This window comes from Fusarium fujikuroi, chromosome FFUJ_chr08 (genome assembly GCF_900079805.1).
Source record: "Fusarium fujikuroi IMI 58289 draft genome, chromosome FFUJ_chr08".
Lineage (NCBI taxonomy): Eukaryota > Fungi > Ascomycota > Sordariomycetes > Hypocreales > Nectriaceae > Fusarium > Fusarium fujikuroi.
Genome location: NC_036629.1, coordinates 686,127 through 702,557, shown reverse-complemented (window position 1 = coordinate 702,557; position 16,431 = coordinate 686,127). Strand labels below are relative to the sequence as shown.

The 16,431-nt window shown below is 49.7% G+C and overlaps 4 protein-coding genes; 2 read left to right on the top strand and 2 right to left on the bottom strand.

Moving 5' to 3' along the window:
• Positions 1 to 4,591: 4,591 nt before the first annotated feature.
• On the top strand, positions 4,592 to 6,407 carry FFUJ_13807 (related to 5`-nucleotidase precursor; the record flags this gene model as incomplete). XM_023581591.1 has 2 exons in its annotated part: positions 4,592 to 4,712; positions 4,762 to 6,407. 2 exons carry the CDS (start codon positions 4,592 to 4,594, stop codon positions 6,405 to 6,407), a joined length of 1,767 nt encoding a protein of 588 aa, XP_023434267.1.
• Positions 6,408 to 7,188: 781 nt separating this feature from the next.
• FFUJ_13808 (related to putative tartrate transporter) lies at positions 7,189 to 8,879 on the bottom strand (the record flags this gene model as incomplete). XM_023581590.1 has 5 exons in its annotated part: positions 7,189 to 7,224; positions 7,277 to 8,128; positions 8,178 to 8,257; positions 8,308 to 8,554; positions 8,610 to 8,879. The coding sequence occupies 5 exons, from the start codon at positions 8,877 to 8,879 to the stop codon at positions 7,189 to 7,191; spliced, it is 1,485 nt and encodes a 494-aa protein (XP_023434266.1).
• Positions 8,880 to 10,894: 2,015 nt separating this feature from the next.
• On the bottom strand, positions 10,895 to 12,320 carry FFUJ_13809 (related to acetyltransferase; the record flags this gene model as incomplete). XM_023581589.1 has 4 exons in its annotated part: positions 10,895 to 11,258; positions 11,322 to 11,770; positions 11,821 to 12,064; positions 12,115 to 12,320. 4 exons carry the CDS (start codon positions 12,318 to 12,320, stop codon positions 10,895 to 10,897), a joined length of 1,263 nt encoding a protein of 420 aa, XP_023434265.1.
• Positions 12,321 to 13,214: 894 nt separating this feature from the next.
• Positions 13,215 to 14,633, top strand: FFUJ_13810 (related to NAD kinase; the record flags this gene model as incomplete). Its single annotated transcript, XM_023581588.1, has 1 exon — positions 13,215 to 14,633. One exon carries the CDS (start codon positions 13,215 to 13,217, stop codon positions 14,631 to 14,633), a length of 1,419 nt encoding a protein of 472 aa, XP_023434264.1.
• Between the last annotated feature and the right edge of the window lie 1,798 nt (positions 14,634 to 16,431).

Below are 16,431 nucleotides of genomic sequence, written 5' to 3'. Positions count from 1 at the left end.
AAGTGAAGTGGTGTAAGTTGTAAGTAAGCTTCTCTCTTTCTATCTCGGTGTTAAGAACCTAGAATCCACTCCCCGCTTGTACTTATTTCCCTGTCGTGTCCGTGTCTCAAGCTATTGCAGAGGTCTTGGGTCTTGGTATGGTCTTACGCAAGGCAGGGGGAAAAAAGAGGATTACATATACAACAAACAGGAACAATAGTAAGAGAGAAAACAACACACGACTACCGATCTTCGGTCCTTGCTTACTCGGCTCTTGGCCCTCGAACAAGCTCTCTTGGCACTAGGCTGTGTCGATAGACGAGTGACATTGAACACTACTGCCAGAGTTGTATGTATGTACAGTGAACTCGGCTCTAACGGTTTTGTCGCAGGATGGTGGTGGTGATGATCGTTTAATACAAGACAAGACAAGTTCGTCAGCCTCAAAGTCAAGTTTCAGCTCAGGATCAGGGTTTCTGACACAGACAACGCTGAATCAGCCTGTTTCTCTCAAAAGCCTTTTTCGTTTTTCTCTTGTTTATTACTTTTACGGTAGTTGTCTCGAGTGGCTGTTTTTTGTTTCATCGAATGGCGTTTTGGCTGCCACGCGCCATTTTAAGCAGATGACGGCGGTGGAGGAAAAGAGTGTAGTAGGTAGGTCACGGCCACGGCCACGGCCACTTCGCTCGTGTTGTATCCCTGTCTGCAAGGTCTGCAACGGGACAAGCTGGTTGACCTGTCGCCTGTCGCCCGGGGCCTGGGCTTGCTGGGCTGCGTGTCTCTCCCCGTGCAGAAAGCAAGTCTGCAGCAAATAAAATAGAGTTGGGCCCGTCTTTCTGGCCCATGCAACGCCCTCCCTGCGGCTTGCACACTAAGAAGGGGATCAAAGACAAAGGACCATGGCAGGCATGGAACCTGGCGCTGCTCCCTCGTACCCAAGAACCAAGACCGGCGCCGTCTCCTTTCTTTAGGTTAGTTAGCACTCGCTGGAACTCAGAAACTGGCTTTTTGCTTTTTGTTGCACCAGTTCCGTGGGCTCGGGAGTTGGGGTATGCCCAATGGTCGTTAGTGGTGGTGCAGTGGTAGTCTAGGGGGGCGCAGGTGCCGTTGCCGCCGAGTCTTGGCAAGAGGGCGACCCTGAAAGTCTGATTTGATTACTTTCCTTGGCTGTTGATGACGTAGAATAAAGGGATTCTTCCCCTTTGGTCCTTTTCGGATTCAACCGTCATGACCTCATCCTCCCAGAGCCTATCAAGCCTCTCAAGCCTCTCAAACCTCTCTGTCTGTCAACATCTCAAATGTCAGATACGCAGACAAAATCCTAGATAGAGTTGTATTGCCAAGATTCATACCACTTCGCCTCTCAGCCCGACAATCGTGGTCTATGCGTGGCTTATGTAGTATCATGCCAAGAACCTGCATCCGCACGAATGGGCCAAGCTATGATTAACAAGAAATCAAAAGAGAAATTCAAATCTTGCAGATCATTTTTCCCTCATCCATATGCTTGCTAGTAGACCCTTGACCGCACATCAGTGGGCTCGGGCTTATCTCGACCCTGAGGCCTGGGAACTGGCATGCAACCAAACCTAAACCGCAAATATTATCGCAATATCCATACTCCCAACAACGCTATTTCCACAAGCCCTTTTTTCGCTGTCCCTAATTAATTGAAACTAAGACCAACAACTTGAACTCACGCCATTCTGATATCTAACGCTTACCCTGTTCCATGCCAGTTTCTCTTGAAACAAGTTCTAGTACCCAGTCTCGACCACCTTCAGGCCATTCGCCCAAGCTTGACTAGGTCAGATCTTGGAGTGCAGCACACTCAATCGGCATGTGTTTGATTAGTTCCCTCGGAGCAGCCTCTCCAATGCGCTGAAATGGTCACGTACTCCATCTTCGGGCTTGCAATTGCCATAGTGGCGTTTCGATTGGCCCCAACTCCCGGCTGAGGGATGGATTCCTTGTCGATTCTTTCGAAGATCTTTGAGGCTGTGGTCGATAAGTGTCCTAAATGCAGACTCACAGTGATCACAGCCAACTGCAGAAGCAACTCCAGCCACTGTCATCACGCAGTTACATCAGCCAGTGATGCTAAGGAACTCCCGGTCCGATAGCTCACTGGCCAAGCCCTCATGAAGATCGATGCAACAACATATCAACGAGCAAATAGCAATTCTCCGGCCCTGTTCCTACCCACATCCCCGTTGAAAATCACCTCAGCGAATCGGTATTAACCCAGCTGCATATATCACCAGCACAGACCCTTAAACTACACTACCGTTGTGTTGATCCAACTTCAAAAGAACCCTCTTCACTAGCCTCATCAAGTTAGGGAGAAGCCGTTTGGTCTGTCACATCTCAGGCCAGCGAATACATGTGCAACGGCTTCGGAGGGGGACCTGTGATCGAAGGAAGAGTGCAGCCGCCCGGCTGCCTTTTTCCCGTTTTTCTTAACAGCCTGCGCGCCGTTCCGTGGTAATCTGCGGCTAAGGGGCTCGTGATCACCCTCGCTCGGACGTTTGGTTATTTCAACTAATGCTGCAGCATGGCTGAGGCGCCGTCTGGGCCGGAGGACAGGGACAGAAGTGGTTTTTCGAAAGGTTAACTTACTAACGGTTCTTGGTGTATGCCTATCTCTTGGCAGGCGAAATGAATTCATTCCATGTAATCACTTTGTTGTGAAGTTACTGTCAGAGAGCTATCTTGAAGTTCGTATTCTTGGATTTGCTCTTAAATACTGACTATTTTAGATCTCCTACTTAGCTGGTTTACCAGATATGTGTCTTGAACCATAAGTAGACGGTCCTTGAGGGCTACAGATGTAATATTGGGCATTTTGACTTTGTTGACATGCCTTAGGACCCTGTATTCAGAGTGCTCTAGGCAATAAGGAATATGCCCGCTTGAAATTTCGGTGATATTCCGCCGTTGTGAAACCTCGGCATTACTTTTGAGGTACAGTCTCTGGGCTTCTGTTTCCCTTCGTATACTTGTTAGCAATTGTCAGATACAAAGTGCTTTTATCATGAGGATAATCTCCACGAAGTTGCCGATAAGCGGATGATGAACAGGGGTATTCTACTAAGTTGTCGGTCACAAGAGGCCTCCTTCTTATTAATAGAGCACGGAAATAAGTGATCGACTGAGTGACGTGGAGATCTTTACAATAGTGTCAAGTTTTCGATGATCTTTTCAAAGGATTATGGTACCTCCTGACGAGACCATGATGTCGATGGAGCTGGTACAGGGTAAGCAACTTCGAGAAACGACGGTGGTCAGCCACAACTCCACTAAAGCTCTACGCCATCCGCTAACTCACCGAAGCGCACTGGTGGGCTTCTAGCCTAACCGCCCCAACACTACGAAAGCCGGCATATATCGGGAATTTATACGAGTTGCATGAAGTTTTGATACAAACGCCTCTTTTTCTTTTTATATAGAACATCGTGACGTGTTGAGTCGTGTAGTTGCGCCGGCGAAAAGCTCTGGTAGCGCACCCAGTTCTTCCTAGATCTCCACCACCCGAGACACCAGCGAAGAAAGCACTGCAAACTTATGCTGGTAAATGGATACCAACGACGATAGCATCGAATATCAGACGAATAACTAGAACCTAGCGTCGATAAACGACGGGCACGTTGCTCCGGAGGCCGCCTAAGCAACAAAGCATAGTAATCAACATATCGATCCTCTCACAAGTCAATTCAGCGCATTGACTGTCTTGATCAGCATTTTTACTAGCGATGTTGTGCAGCATAGAGACTAGACCAGAATAGGCATCTCGATATTGCATCCCAGAGCGTGACATGGGTGGAGGAAAGTGTATCAAGGAGCTAATTGGCAAGATATGTTGGGTCGCTGAAATGGGCAATTCATCAAAGGCCCGAAAGCCTGTGGCGATTCGATTAGCACATCCAGTCAGCGAGTGAGTGATTGCTCGCATCAAGTCCGCGAATGTCGGAGGCGAAGACGGCGTTAGCCATGGGGGGTTAGGGGGTTTTAAGCTTAAAGACTAAAAACTGAACCGCCCCCAGAATATCAATCAAGATGATCAATCCTCAATGATCCACGACCGAGTCACGCTGTGAAGCAGGAAATGTAACCCACCTGTCATTTACTGCATTACAGGGACGTTGATCAGCTGAACGATAGATAACACGCTTGATTGACAGATAATTAGCCTTCCTGCTCACGGGCGAGTTACCTCTCCAAAACCGTTTGACCGACGCTATAAAGCCAAACCTTGCCCATCAGCATCTGTCGGACAAACCCGCCCAAGAACCTATTCTTATCATGGCGAACTCCGTCTTGGCTGATACAGACAATCTATAGCCTCTACACGTTTCTACATAGTGATAGATAATACGATAGCTACACTATAGCTGACAAGGAAGGAGAAGGAGATTGAGTGAAGATATTCCCTCGGCTGGCCACTCACGTTGCCCACGTGTGTCTTGGCGATCCTTTCTCATGGAACCTTTGCGCGACCCCAAGTCTTTGATCGGCCGGGGCCGTTGTCGAAATAAAGAGGGCGACGGGCCTGTTTTCTCATCATGCTGAATTTGTCCATGTTCACCCCTTCTCTGCGCGTAAGGTCCACATCATGAAGTCGTCAATTACTCTGGGTGCTCTCGCTCTAGCGGGCTTGGTCTCTGCTGAGGATGTCCTGTACAGCAAGCGATTGACCAAGCGATTCGTCGATGATGATGGGCACTATAACATGTGTATGTGATCAATTGTCTTCTGGGCGATTCAATTGACTGATTTACGTAGCTTTCTTTCACGTCAACGACGTCCACGCGCATCTCGACGAATTCGCAAAGTCGGGCACTGACTGCGTGGATCCCAAGAAGGGCTGCTTCGGTGGTTACGCGCGCATAAAGCACACAGTCGATGGGCTTCGAAAAGATCACCCTGATAATCTGTGGCTCAATGCAGGTGATGAGTTCCAAGGCACGCTGTTCTACTCGTTCTACGGTCCGTCCAAGATTGCCGAGAACCTTAACACCTTGAAGTTCGATGCCATGACGCTTGGTAACCATGAGTGGGATGGCGGCGACGAGGAGCTTGGCGAGTTTCTCCAGAACCTGACGTTCCCCGTCGTCTCGTGCAATGTCAAGAGTGAATACGAGGGACTGAACAAGACGATCAAGAATTACCAGATCTTCAAGGAGCATGACCTGGCTGTTATCGGCGTCACCACTGATACCACGCCTGGCATCTCGAAAGTCGGAAACAAGACTACCTTCCTTGACCCCATCACTGAAGTGCAAAAGTCTGTCTGGGAGATCCGAAACACGACTGACATCAACCGCATTGTCGCCCTCACCCACATTGGCTACGATGTCGACAAGGAACTTGCCGCAAAGACCGAGGGTCTGTCCCTCATCATCGGCGGTCACAGCCACACTCTTCTCGGCGACATGGAAAAGGCGGAGGGCGACTATCCCACGATAGTCAAGGACATCAACGGAGACGAAGTCTTTATTGTCACTGCCTACCGATGGGGTGAATATCTCGGCTCAATCGATCTAACTTTCGACAAGGACGGCAAAGCCCTCGAATACCACGGTGCTCCTATCCACCTCACCAACCAGACCGAGATGGACAAGGCTCTCAACAAGACTATTAAGGGGTGGCGCGCTCCTTTTGAGGAGTTCGCTGCTGAGGTTGTCGGAAACACAAAGGCTGAGCTTGACCAGTCAACTTGCCAACAGGGAGACTGTCTTCTCGGCCAAGTCATGGCTGACGCAATGCTCGAGTACCGTCTTAACCAGAGCCGCAACGACGACGACAAGCCCGCTTTTGCATTCATCAACGCCGGCGGAGTTCGCGCCACCATCGACGAGGGAAACATCACCCGCGGTGAAGTTCTCACTTCGTTCCCCTTCGGCAACGCAATCGTGGAGCTCACTTTCACCGGCGCTGAGCTCAAGGAAGTTTTCGAAGGAGCAGTAACAGGCGTTAACCAAAAGAACAAGAAGGAAATCACATCGTGGTTCCAGGTTTCGAAGGGTCTGAAGATCGAGTACAACCCCGACAACAAGAACGGCTCAAAGCTCGTCAACGCAACTCTCAACGGTGAAGCTTTCGAAGATAAGACAAAGTATCGCGTCGTCACTCTCGATTTCCTTGCTGGAGGCGGTGACAACTTCTTCAGTATCGATGCTAAGAACCTGGCTACTCTCGATTCGCAGGATGAGGTTCTCATTGGGTATCTTGATGCGCATAACCCTCTTGATCCTAAACTGGAGGAGCGTGTTGTTGAGACGAATGCCACGAGCAGTGAGGACGCTGAGCAGGGTGAGGCAAAGGGCAAGGGCGGAAGTGCAGGAGGAGATGGGAATGCGGCCAGTGGTGTTCACGCCTCGATCTTGAGTGCTGTGTTCGGTGTCGCGATGGTTCTGTTCACGATGTAAACGGTAGAAATGCAATTTGTATATATAGATGACTTACAGTAGACTAATCAATAGTCTCTCAGTAATTTGTTCCAACTGATCAACAGTTGTTCGACCTATGTGTCAGTAGTTTTACCAGGTATATTCACCTCATCCTCCAGTGTTCAAGCCCGCACACGCAGGAACGTCTCATAGTTCATCTGCATCTCATCCCCATCTCCATGGACCAAATAACCCTCCTCCAACCAGTCTATCTCCCTCCTCTCAAGACGAGTTTTAACCACCAACAAAATGATAAACACAACTGGAACCAAAAGCCACAGTACAAGCAGCACGGCAAGAATACCCAGGTATACCGGGACGGCGTATTCAGGATGACCCATGTTCGCAACGAGGAACAATATCTTCTAGTATGGGAGTAACGTCATGGTGGGCAGAGCTGGGTTTTTGTGCAAATTGGTGAAAGGAGACAAGCCCTTTGTTCGATGGCGGTGGGAGGCCAAGTGTTCGGGTGGGAGTACACATTGTGCGATGGTCACTGCCATGAACAAGAGACACGGCGTTGTCAAAGAGTGACACTATCCAGAATATGACTTGGGAGGACGAACAATTTGTGATGTGACAAGGAGGGCTTTGTCTCTTGCGAACATGTCACCGAGATGAGTGTGAGATTGATCAGGTCAAGCTGTTTGAAAGACAAGAGACGTGGAAAATGGACGTTATTAGGCTAGACTGAAACAAATACATAGAAACAGAACAAACTCATCCTGGCATTTGACATTCATTCATGTATCCACCCATCTTAGTAAGTATAGCGGAAATCGGCAGAAGCGCCCTCCTGGAATATTTGTCAGTGATATTGTCATGTCAGCACGAGGGGGCTTACTCACATCATGGGCCTCCAACACCTTCTCACCCCGATCGGCCTTGGCATTCTGCCTCTTGAAATCCAAGTCACAGAGACAGACGAGGATGACAGTGACGAGACAGCAGGCGATGCAAGCCCACATACCAGGCTTGTACCCCGTGAGCTTGTCCTGCTCGCGGAACACCAGACTGCCCGCAATACCGCCAAAACCACCAAAGCCGACGAGAGTAGCGCTGCAGAAAGCTCGCTTCCACTGACCGCGGATGTTGTTGGCCTGGAAGGACATGGCAGTTGGGATGTTGCTGTTGGCACCGGCGGTGACGAGGAAGACACCGAAGTAGCGGACATTGGCACTCTCAGCCCAACCCATGATGGGGAGTCCGATGAGACAGAGAAGCATGTTGAAGAGGATCATGGGGCCTCGGACGTGATACTTGTCACCGACCCAAGCAGTTGCGAACATGACGATACCGGCAAAAGCATAGGGAGGCGCAACGAGACACTGAGCTGCTCCGACGCTGAAACCCATGTTTCCGACGAGGATGATGGGGAGGGTGTAAGCAAGAGCGTAGCTGATGGTGGTGGTATCGAAGAAGATCATAGCATAGGCCCAAACCTTCCAGTCGGCACCGCCTCGAATGAACTTGCTGAACTGGAAGGGAGGAACCTCAGTGTCGCCACGATCACGGCGGATACGATCGACGACCCATTGGCGCTCACGGCTACCGAGGAACGACCACGTCTTGCGCTTGGAGTCGGGGAAGTCGACGAGGAGCCAGTATCCAGCAATACCGAGGGCGATTGTGAGAGTACCTTCGATGATGCAAATCCAGCGCCAGCCAGTGAGATTCTCTCGACCGTTGAGTTGCATGAGCTACAGTGCGTGAGTAAGAGTGAGACGTGGGTTCGGGGGTGAGACGTACACCATAGGCGAGAATACCAGAGAAAGCAGAAGCGACGCAACCAAGAAGATAGAAGACAGAGTATCGCTTTCCAACCTCATCTAAGATTATGTATTAGTGCTGATTTGCTTGAAGCAGTCAAGATACTCACATCGAGTGTACCATGTGCTGAGAAGATAGACACAGCTGGGGAAGAAACCAGCCTCGAAGAAACCAAGAACCGCTCGGAGAGCTGCAAGCTGAGGGAACTTCTTGACGAATCCCATACCAACCATGACAGCACCCCACATCATAGTGATGAGAGCCAGATGAATACGGGGACCGATTTTGCGGATGAGGACAGTCGAAGGTGGCTGAAAGATGACGTAGGGGATGAAGAAGACCAAGTTGGCGATGTTCTACCACGATTGTCAGTTGATTGTTGCTCTCCAAAATGAAGAGACCAAGACTTACGTATCGGAAGCCAGTGAGTTGCAGTTCAACACTCATGCCCGCAATGTTGGCAGCACTCATATTGGTTCGATCCATAAGCGAAACACAATACATGGCACCAACAGTCACGACGAGTCGACGATCAATTCGTCGAATGATGCTGCGCTGCTCCTCCTGCGTGAAGCCATGGTCGTGATCGATCTCAGAGCTGACCTTGCTAGGAGCCTGATCGAGATGATTGAACTCGGCCTGCTTCTCGACGCCGTCGTCACCATTGGTAGTTCGATCCATGGTTGGTTGCGTAGATCTGAAAGGTGGTGATGAAGTTCAAGTTTGGGTGGGAGTAGGTTGAAAAAGGAGGAGGGAAAAAGAAGAAGAAGTAGAAGTTCCTGTTACACAGTTTCCAGGAGGAGAAAAAGTGCTGGGCAGTGGCCCCCTTTTGAGAAGGAGAGGGAAAAAGGTGGACTTGACAGTGCAGAATGTGAGAGAAAACCAGGTCCAGGCTCTGGTTCCACGGAAGATGCAAGCTATTCTGTGCTTGTCTTGCCCCCGAGTCTTTTCTTTCTGTGCCTCGCTGCTGTTTTTGTCTCCAGTTTATTTCTGGTCTTTTTTTCGTCCACGATCATCGCCCTCTTATATATACGCATTTTCTCTCCCCTTCCCCTCCCCCCATTCTATGGGGTCATACATTTCGATATCGAACCAATCCTACTGAACCTCGGGTGGCGGTCAATGCCAAGCAGAAAGTCACATAAAGAGCACACCCCTTGGTCTTGGCCTTGGTCTTTGGGAACAGAGCTTGTTCGACTCGTTTACGCCAGCTTCCCCCGCAAGATCTACCGTCGCTTGCTCCACCAAGAAATCTGGGGTGTGGACATGGGAAAAGACGACTTTGCGGGGTAGGTAGGTAGGCTGGGTATTGCGGTATAGCTGCTACGCCCGGAGGATTGCCTGTTTTGGGGCGAGATGCGATGGAGGGCTTGTCACTGAGGGTCCCCCCAGTGCATCATCAGCAGGACAAGAAAGATTGAGAGGGCTTGCCATAGTACGGTCTTGGCTGTTTGTGCGGTAGCCCGCTTTCAGGTCAAGTGTGATTGAGTTTTACAGGCTCCCTTGTCTTTGGGAAAACGGAGAAATTTGGGAATTAAAGTGTGTGGTCTTTGGCCGTGGAATTCGATCGTTACACTACCGCCTTGTGTGTTGCATGGGTTGAGCCTCGAAGCGAGCATTGGCAATGGATCCATTGCTTGCATTATCATGTAGCATTGACGAGTGACCAACGTAGCTCAACTCATCTGGTATACATAAGTACGCTGTCCTACTATTGACAGTATTGCTAGGAAACACAAAGAGGTCGGACCATCGCTCTCTCACTTACGCCAGTAAGGCTCCCCTCCCTACCTTACCGCAAGCCACACCTCCTTTTTTAAATCAGATAGAGTAAATCGTGTCCTGGTCAGTCTAATTCCGTCGCCGATGCCTAAAACAACACCTTAACTTAATTATTCTCCTCTCGACACACTCGATTCAACGCTACTCAGTCCTCCCCCGCGTTCTCCCCCACCCCCGCATCGACTCTCACCTCCCGAACCAATAACGGCTCATAGAGCGACCTTGGATGCCGAGGCTCCTCTCCAATTTCGACTCTAGAGGTCAAGCTTAAGTTCCAAACTTGAATTCCTAGCCTCTCGTTGGGCGCTTCCGCGGCGACGCTAATTTATGGTTGTTTTGACCTGGACTCATCGCTGAGCTGTCACCGTCGAGGGCTTGCAGTAGAGTAGACACACAGACAGACAATATCCAGGGTTAGCTTCGTTGAAGCAGTGATTTCTTTTTGTGGCAATCCTTGCGGGTCGTTGGCTTGGCTGTCGGCACGCACCGAAAGATATCCAGTGATATCCTTTCGCAGTTCTAGATTCCAGTAGTCAAAATGTGTCATTCAACGCTTTGCCATATACCATACTCTAGCTGAACCATCAAGAATGCCCATATCTCGGACACTGCCCGAATCCTTACACGCGTCATCTCATCATGTCGTATCCTTCTCTCTCATGTCCCGTCCCAGACCAGTTTGCGCCTCGGTATCTCACCCACACCGTAAACATTACCAAAAAAGATCAAATCCAAGCCAGAACGTACGTCCCGTCCACACCTTCAGTATCTCGTCTTGTACCCTGTCTGATTCATCGAAGGATTTGTGCAACCTTCAACGTTCATGCAATCATCCAGTTCATTTTACCTGCGGCGGCCAAGCACCGAGTCCTATAATCTTATTTGCTTGTTCCTGACCGAGCCTCGGCTCACGTTCAACGAAACGCGGATGACACAGTCGAGAAGGACTTCTTGATGTTGTGCCAGATTAACGCAGCGGTACCAACAACCGCACAGATCTGAAGAATCTCCCAGGGCTTTCGAGTCTTGACCTCGGTCTCGATGTAGTCGATCTTGCTACCAGCCATACGGGGGAATCGACCGGTTGTCAGGTACTCTTCCATGAGCGCATCCTTCTTGTACCACTCCTCACGCAACCAGAGCTCAAAGGCCTTCTGGTCGTGAAGGGGCATATCGCTGATTTTGAAGCGGCGCCAGTGGAAGTTGACCGACTTAGGGGCCCGACCTTGAAAGTAGGTGCTCACCAAACCAAAATATTCCTCACCGAATCCACCTCGGCTAGACGCGTCCGTCAGTCGACAGTTACAATGCTGTGTAACGGGGCTTCGGGTTACAACTTACGGAATTCCCTCATATGCGACCGTGCAGTCGTAGACGTAGTCAATGCTTCCCTTGAGCTCATTCAGGCAAAAGAACATGCCAGTACTTCGTGGAAGCATGACATGGTCTGGATCCTTAAGGTCGTTCTTGGCAGCCCAGCCAGCCGACTTTCTACGCCCATTATTGGAAAGATTCGTGCCTTCGGGGAACAAGAGCAGCCACATGGGGTCCATATACGACTTTCCATTGGGATCAACCTTGCGTTGCTTGAGTTTGTTGAGGCGGTAGGCCAAACGGGGCTGATCCGAGGCCATCTTTCGCGACATGAAGATGAATCCGTAGAAGCGCATTCCCCATCCAATGAAAGGGATGTGCTTGAGGGATTCCTTGAGGATGATGTAGATATGCCCATGCATGCCAGGAGAATTAGCGTAAGCAATCCACCAGAGATATAGCCAGTCAGTATAGATCTGCGCAAGTGTCAGTTTCCATCAACCTCTTAAAAAGCAAACTACCGTACTTGATGGTTGGCAATCATCACCAAACGCTCAGGGAACTCGAACTGAACTCCTCCATCGGGCCGCAGCTTGATCTGACCGGCGACCGACTCGTCACCGCTGATTCGAATGGTGGTCGGGCCCCAGATTTGGGTCATGGAAGTTGTCGTAAGACAAAAAGATTGTTTCGTCATAGCCATGTAAGCGTAGTACCAGTCACGATTGACGAAGTACAGGGGAGAGCCGATAAGTTGGGTGAAGAAAATGCTACCGTCATGTTAGTTGCCTGTACCTGACGAGGGACTCTGCGTTCATACATCAAGCAACATGTGTTGAAGTATAGGGCGAACAAGGAGCCGCGCACAATCTGCATCAGAGCTCCATAGCTTTCTTTTCCCGAAGGATGCTCCTCCTTTGGTTTGGGCTTCTGCTTCTCTGCTAAAGACTTCTCAGCGAGACCAGCAAGCAGCTCTGGCGAAGGGATCACCGTCTCCGGTGGGCCATCGGTTTTGGTGTCAGCCATGGCGGCGTCTCTGTTCGTTTGTGTTGTCTATCAGATGATGTTGTATTTTCTTTACGAGGTATCACGTCAATCAAAACTGAATAAACGAAGAGGCGCCTTCAGGACTGTTATATCTCGTGTCTGCCTTGTCCACGCCGTTGGAGCTAAGAGAATGCGAGGGGTCGCGTGGCACAGTCTACACAGTCAGAGACAGGAACCGAGTTAGACCTCCGACCTCGTGGCGTAGAGATAACGAGAGGAAAGAGAGTCTATCGAAGCTCAAGATGAAGAAATCTGACGAGGCTGCGAGACATTGTGCATGTGATTCAAGGTCAAAAGTCCAAGGTTACCTTAAGCTCAGCTCGAGCTTACCTTGTTGCTCTGACGTGCCTGCTTGTGGTTAGCTGTTAGCGCAGGTGACATCAGGCGGATGCGTCGGAGGGGGGATGTCCTATGACGCCTAAAGACGGTGCACGGTGGTTCACAGATGCCGATCAGATTTGGCCAATGGGAAGCTACGAATATGAGATCACTTGGCATAAAGCTGTTGGATCTGCGTTTATAGGAGCTATCTCGGGAGAGATAAGACACTTTGACAGGTCATACACGGATTTCAGCTGATCAAGGACTTCTTCCCCCAAGCCTTTAAAGTTTAAGGTCGATATTCAGGGTCTTGACAATGTGAAATGGTCCCTTGCAGCGAAAATCTTTCTTTTTCGTTCTCAAGTCGAATGTTGGAACAGGAAGGCGGTGAACATCAGCCCACCTCTAGCTCCTCAGTACATTCTGCCAAAGCCATTGCAAAGCCGCATGGGGCATCGCAGTAGGTCCCGTCTTCGGCGTCATCTGTAGGCAAATTTAATCAGCCTCGACGGTTTCTTTTCTTTTCACATGCCATGCCGAATTCCTGGTACCATGTCTAGAAGGTCCCTCTTACGAGGCCTGACCCTCTTGAGGCCCAATAGCAATCAACTACCGACATGCCGCTTTTTGACTCGGCCATCCACATTCACTCTGGCACCACAAACATGCCGTCTTCTATCAACAACCTCGACCCATCAAACATCCGAGATTCGCAGCATCGCAGAACTCCCGAATAGAATAAGCCCACGCTATCTCCAGAGCACAAAGCCCGGATCGTCGCTATTATCACTGAACTGGCCCAAACCCCCTCGAAATCTCCTTATCATCCACAAGCTCTACTCAGATGCCGTCGTCGAGGCTGTCGTCAAATTCTCGACCTACCTCCATAATGAATATCCAGAAGTCAGCCTCGTGTTCGAGCCACGCATTGCCCAATCGTTAAAAGATCGTCTCGATTTTCCCATTTATGCTTCAGACTCTCGATCCAATATGGCAGACAAGATTGACATCATTGCGACCTTCGGGGGCGATGGTACTGTCCTACGAGCTGCAAGTCTCTACAAGCTCCATGGCTCTGTCCCTCCAATTCTATCGTTCAATATGGGAACACTAGGCTTCCTTGGGGAGTGGGATTTCAGAGAGTACAAAAAAGCTTGGAGGGAGACGTTTATGAGTGGCAGTGACGTCGCTACCCGTGAGGCCAACTACCCTCGAGGTGATTGGGACAAGACAAGTCCAGTGTCATACACAGCATGGGAAAGGCATAGGGGTAAAAGCATGGGAGCCCAACGAGCATCGAAGGTGTTACTCCGTCACCGCATCAAGGCTGATGTGTTTGATCCGTCTGGCAACAATATCAATCATTGGTTGTCAGATACTTTGTCAAGCGAGGCAAAGACAGGTGCGAAGGCGCTAGCGGTGCCTCACGAGCCATCACCATCACTGAGAGCTATCAACGAGATCTCGGTGCATCGGGGTTCTCATCCCCATCTAGCTATCATTGATATCTACCAGAATGGTCACTTTCTTACAGAAACCACTGCTGATGGTATCTTGATCAGCACCCCTACAGGCTCAACGGCATACAGTCTAAGTGCAGGTGGTCCAATTGTTCATCCACTTGTCAAGTCGCTCCTCATTACACCCATCAGTCCTTGCAGTCTAAGCTTCCGATCCCTGGTGCTCCCGCTAGACACCAAGGTCACCCTACGAATGAGTCGCAAGAACCGTGGCCGTGAGCTTGACCTGAGTATTGATGGCAAGAGGTGTGCGGGAGTGTCGCCAGGGACAGAGATTCGGGTAGAAGGCGAGTTCGTTGGACGAGCTGGTCCTGGGGAGGAGTGGCATGGCGGTGTACCATGTATGATCAGGACTGAGGATGATGATCCTTGGGTGGGTGGCTTGACTGGCCTACTCAAGTTCAATCATCCTTTTGGACGAGAACCTGGTGGAGACGATTATGCCGATTAGGCAGTGGATGTGATATGCCTATATATGGATGCACATATTGGCGATTATTTGATACCCATACGTTTGGATAATAATGAAGTCATGAGGAGAGCTGGCAATATTAGGGTGCGATAAGAATTCGAAATGCTTCTACAAGCAAGATTATAAGGCTACCAATAAGCATATAGACAACTTTGAACCAATACCAAAGTAGGTCACCGACTTGTTGTTACTCCATACGTGGTGTTCCGTAACACAGATGCAATTCGGGGTCCCTGTTGAACTGCTTTCGCTGAGCTTCCAACACGAGATGGGAATAAGATGAGGACAGGCTTAGGGCTGAAACTCGCAGCCAATTGCAGTAAGATGGCGCGCAGCAGTAAGCGGCGTATGCTTCAAAACTCCGGATCGGCCGAGTAGTGAAGCCATGGGCGGTCCGCGAACATGGATTCAAGCCACTCAGCGTGAGCAACTACCCTTTTCAGAGGCGACGGTAATTCAAGATGGATTCACTGCGCGCTGACAGATGGCAGTGCATAAAACGAAGCAGAAGATCTTTGTCTATGGTCCACAACAGCTGACAAGTGGCTCAGTTACGTGGCAGAACAATGCATATCTGTCTTACGGATGTTTAGCGAGAACTCCTTCAAAACAATACGAGTATCTAAGCGCTCTTGTGATCATATTCCATGTGAAGAAGCATCAGAAAAGAGCCGCCAAGCCGTCTTGGCTCTCTCTGAGATTAGCAACGGCGGTTTGAGCTGGGCGGGTTCCCTTTAATTTCGCCGCCAGGGGTTTTCCTCAAACGTTCCGAGTGCTTGTGGATCGGGATATTTTGATGGCCCATGATCAGCCGACTCTAGTTGTTTGATGTTCCATTGTAATGTCATTGGGGGTCTTATATTCCGCGGATCTCAATACTCAGCCTTTGGTGATCTTCTTATTACTCTACTGAGGACTTGCTATGACAATAGGAGTCTGAGGTGAGGTCATTGTTTGAGGCGGCGCGCGGTTGGACTTGTTGAAATCATGCAGCGGGTGTTCCTGGAACGGCTTTAAGGCTTGTTAGTGGCTGGGTGATGCAGGGGATGTTAGCGGGTGGTGGGCAGTAACTTAAACAAAGAGGTCGTTCATGTCACATGTATTGAACTCGATACAAGGGCAACGGGAATTATCATACGCGAGTTGACCTTGAAACACGATTATTCAAACAATTATCACTGATGATGGATTGACTGTTCGCCACAATCCCTCCTCCGTTCCGCGGAGCATCTCTAAAATAGAAACAGAACGCAGTAAGTACAGTGTCACACAGCCTGTGTCATTGCATCAGACCGATACAGCTCAGAGAGGCGGCGCAGGGCTGGGCGAATTCTTGGCAACGAGGCAGAGGCAGAGGCAGAGGGAGAATGAAGGCCAACGCCTGTAAGAAAATGGTGGCCCTTGGCTGATTGATGACTGACGGAATGAGAGAGAGGGAGAGAAAGACAAGCTTAAGTGTTACTCTTAAATATCTAATACGAACCTTGAACTCTTTTCTCTTACTCTATTTCAATCCATACCTTGCCTCGCCTTGCCCTGGCTGAACCCAAAAGCACGGATCCAAACCGTTGACGATACTGCCAATTAATTAAACTGACCACCCCACACTGAATCCTTTCCTTTCCTTTCTTCTACATACCCTTCTTATACCCAGCGGCATCACAACCTCGACCTCGTGTTTCTTGGTTTTTCTTTATTCCCTTATTTTCTCTTCATTTCTTCTATTTTCGGGGCCAGTTTCTTCTTATTTGCATATTGACTCTTTGGCATTTATTCA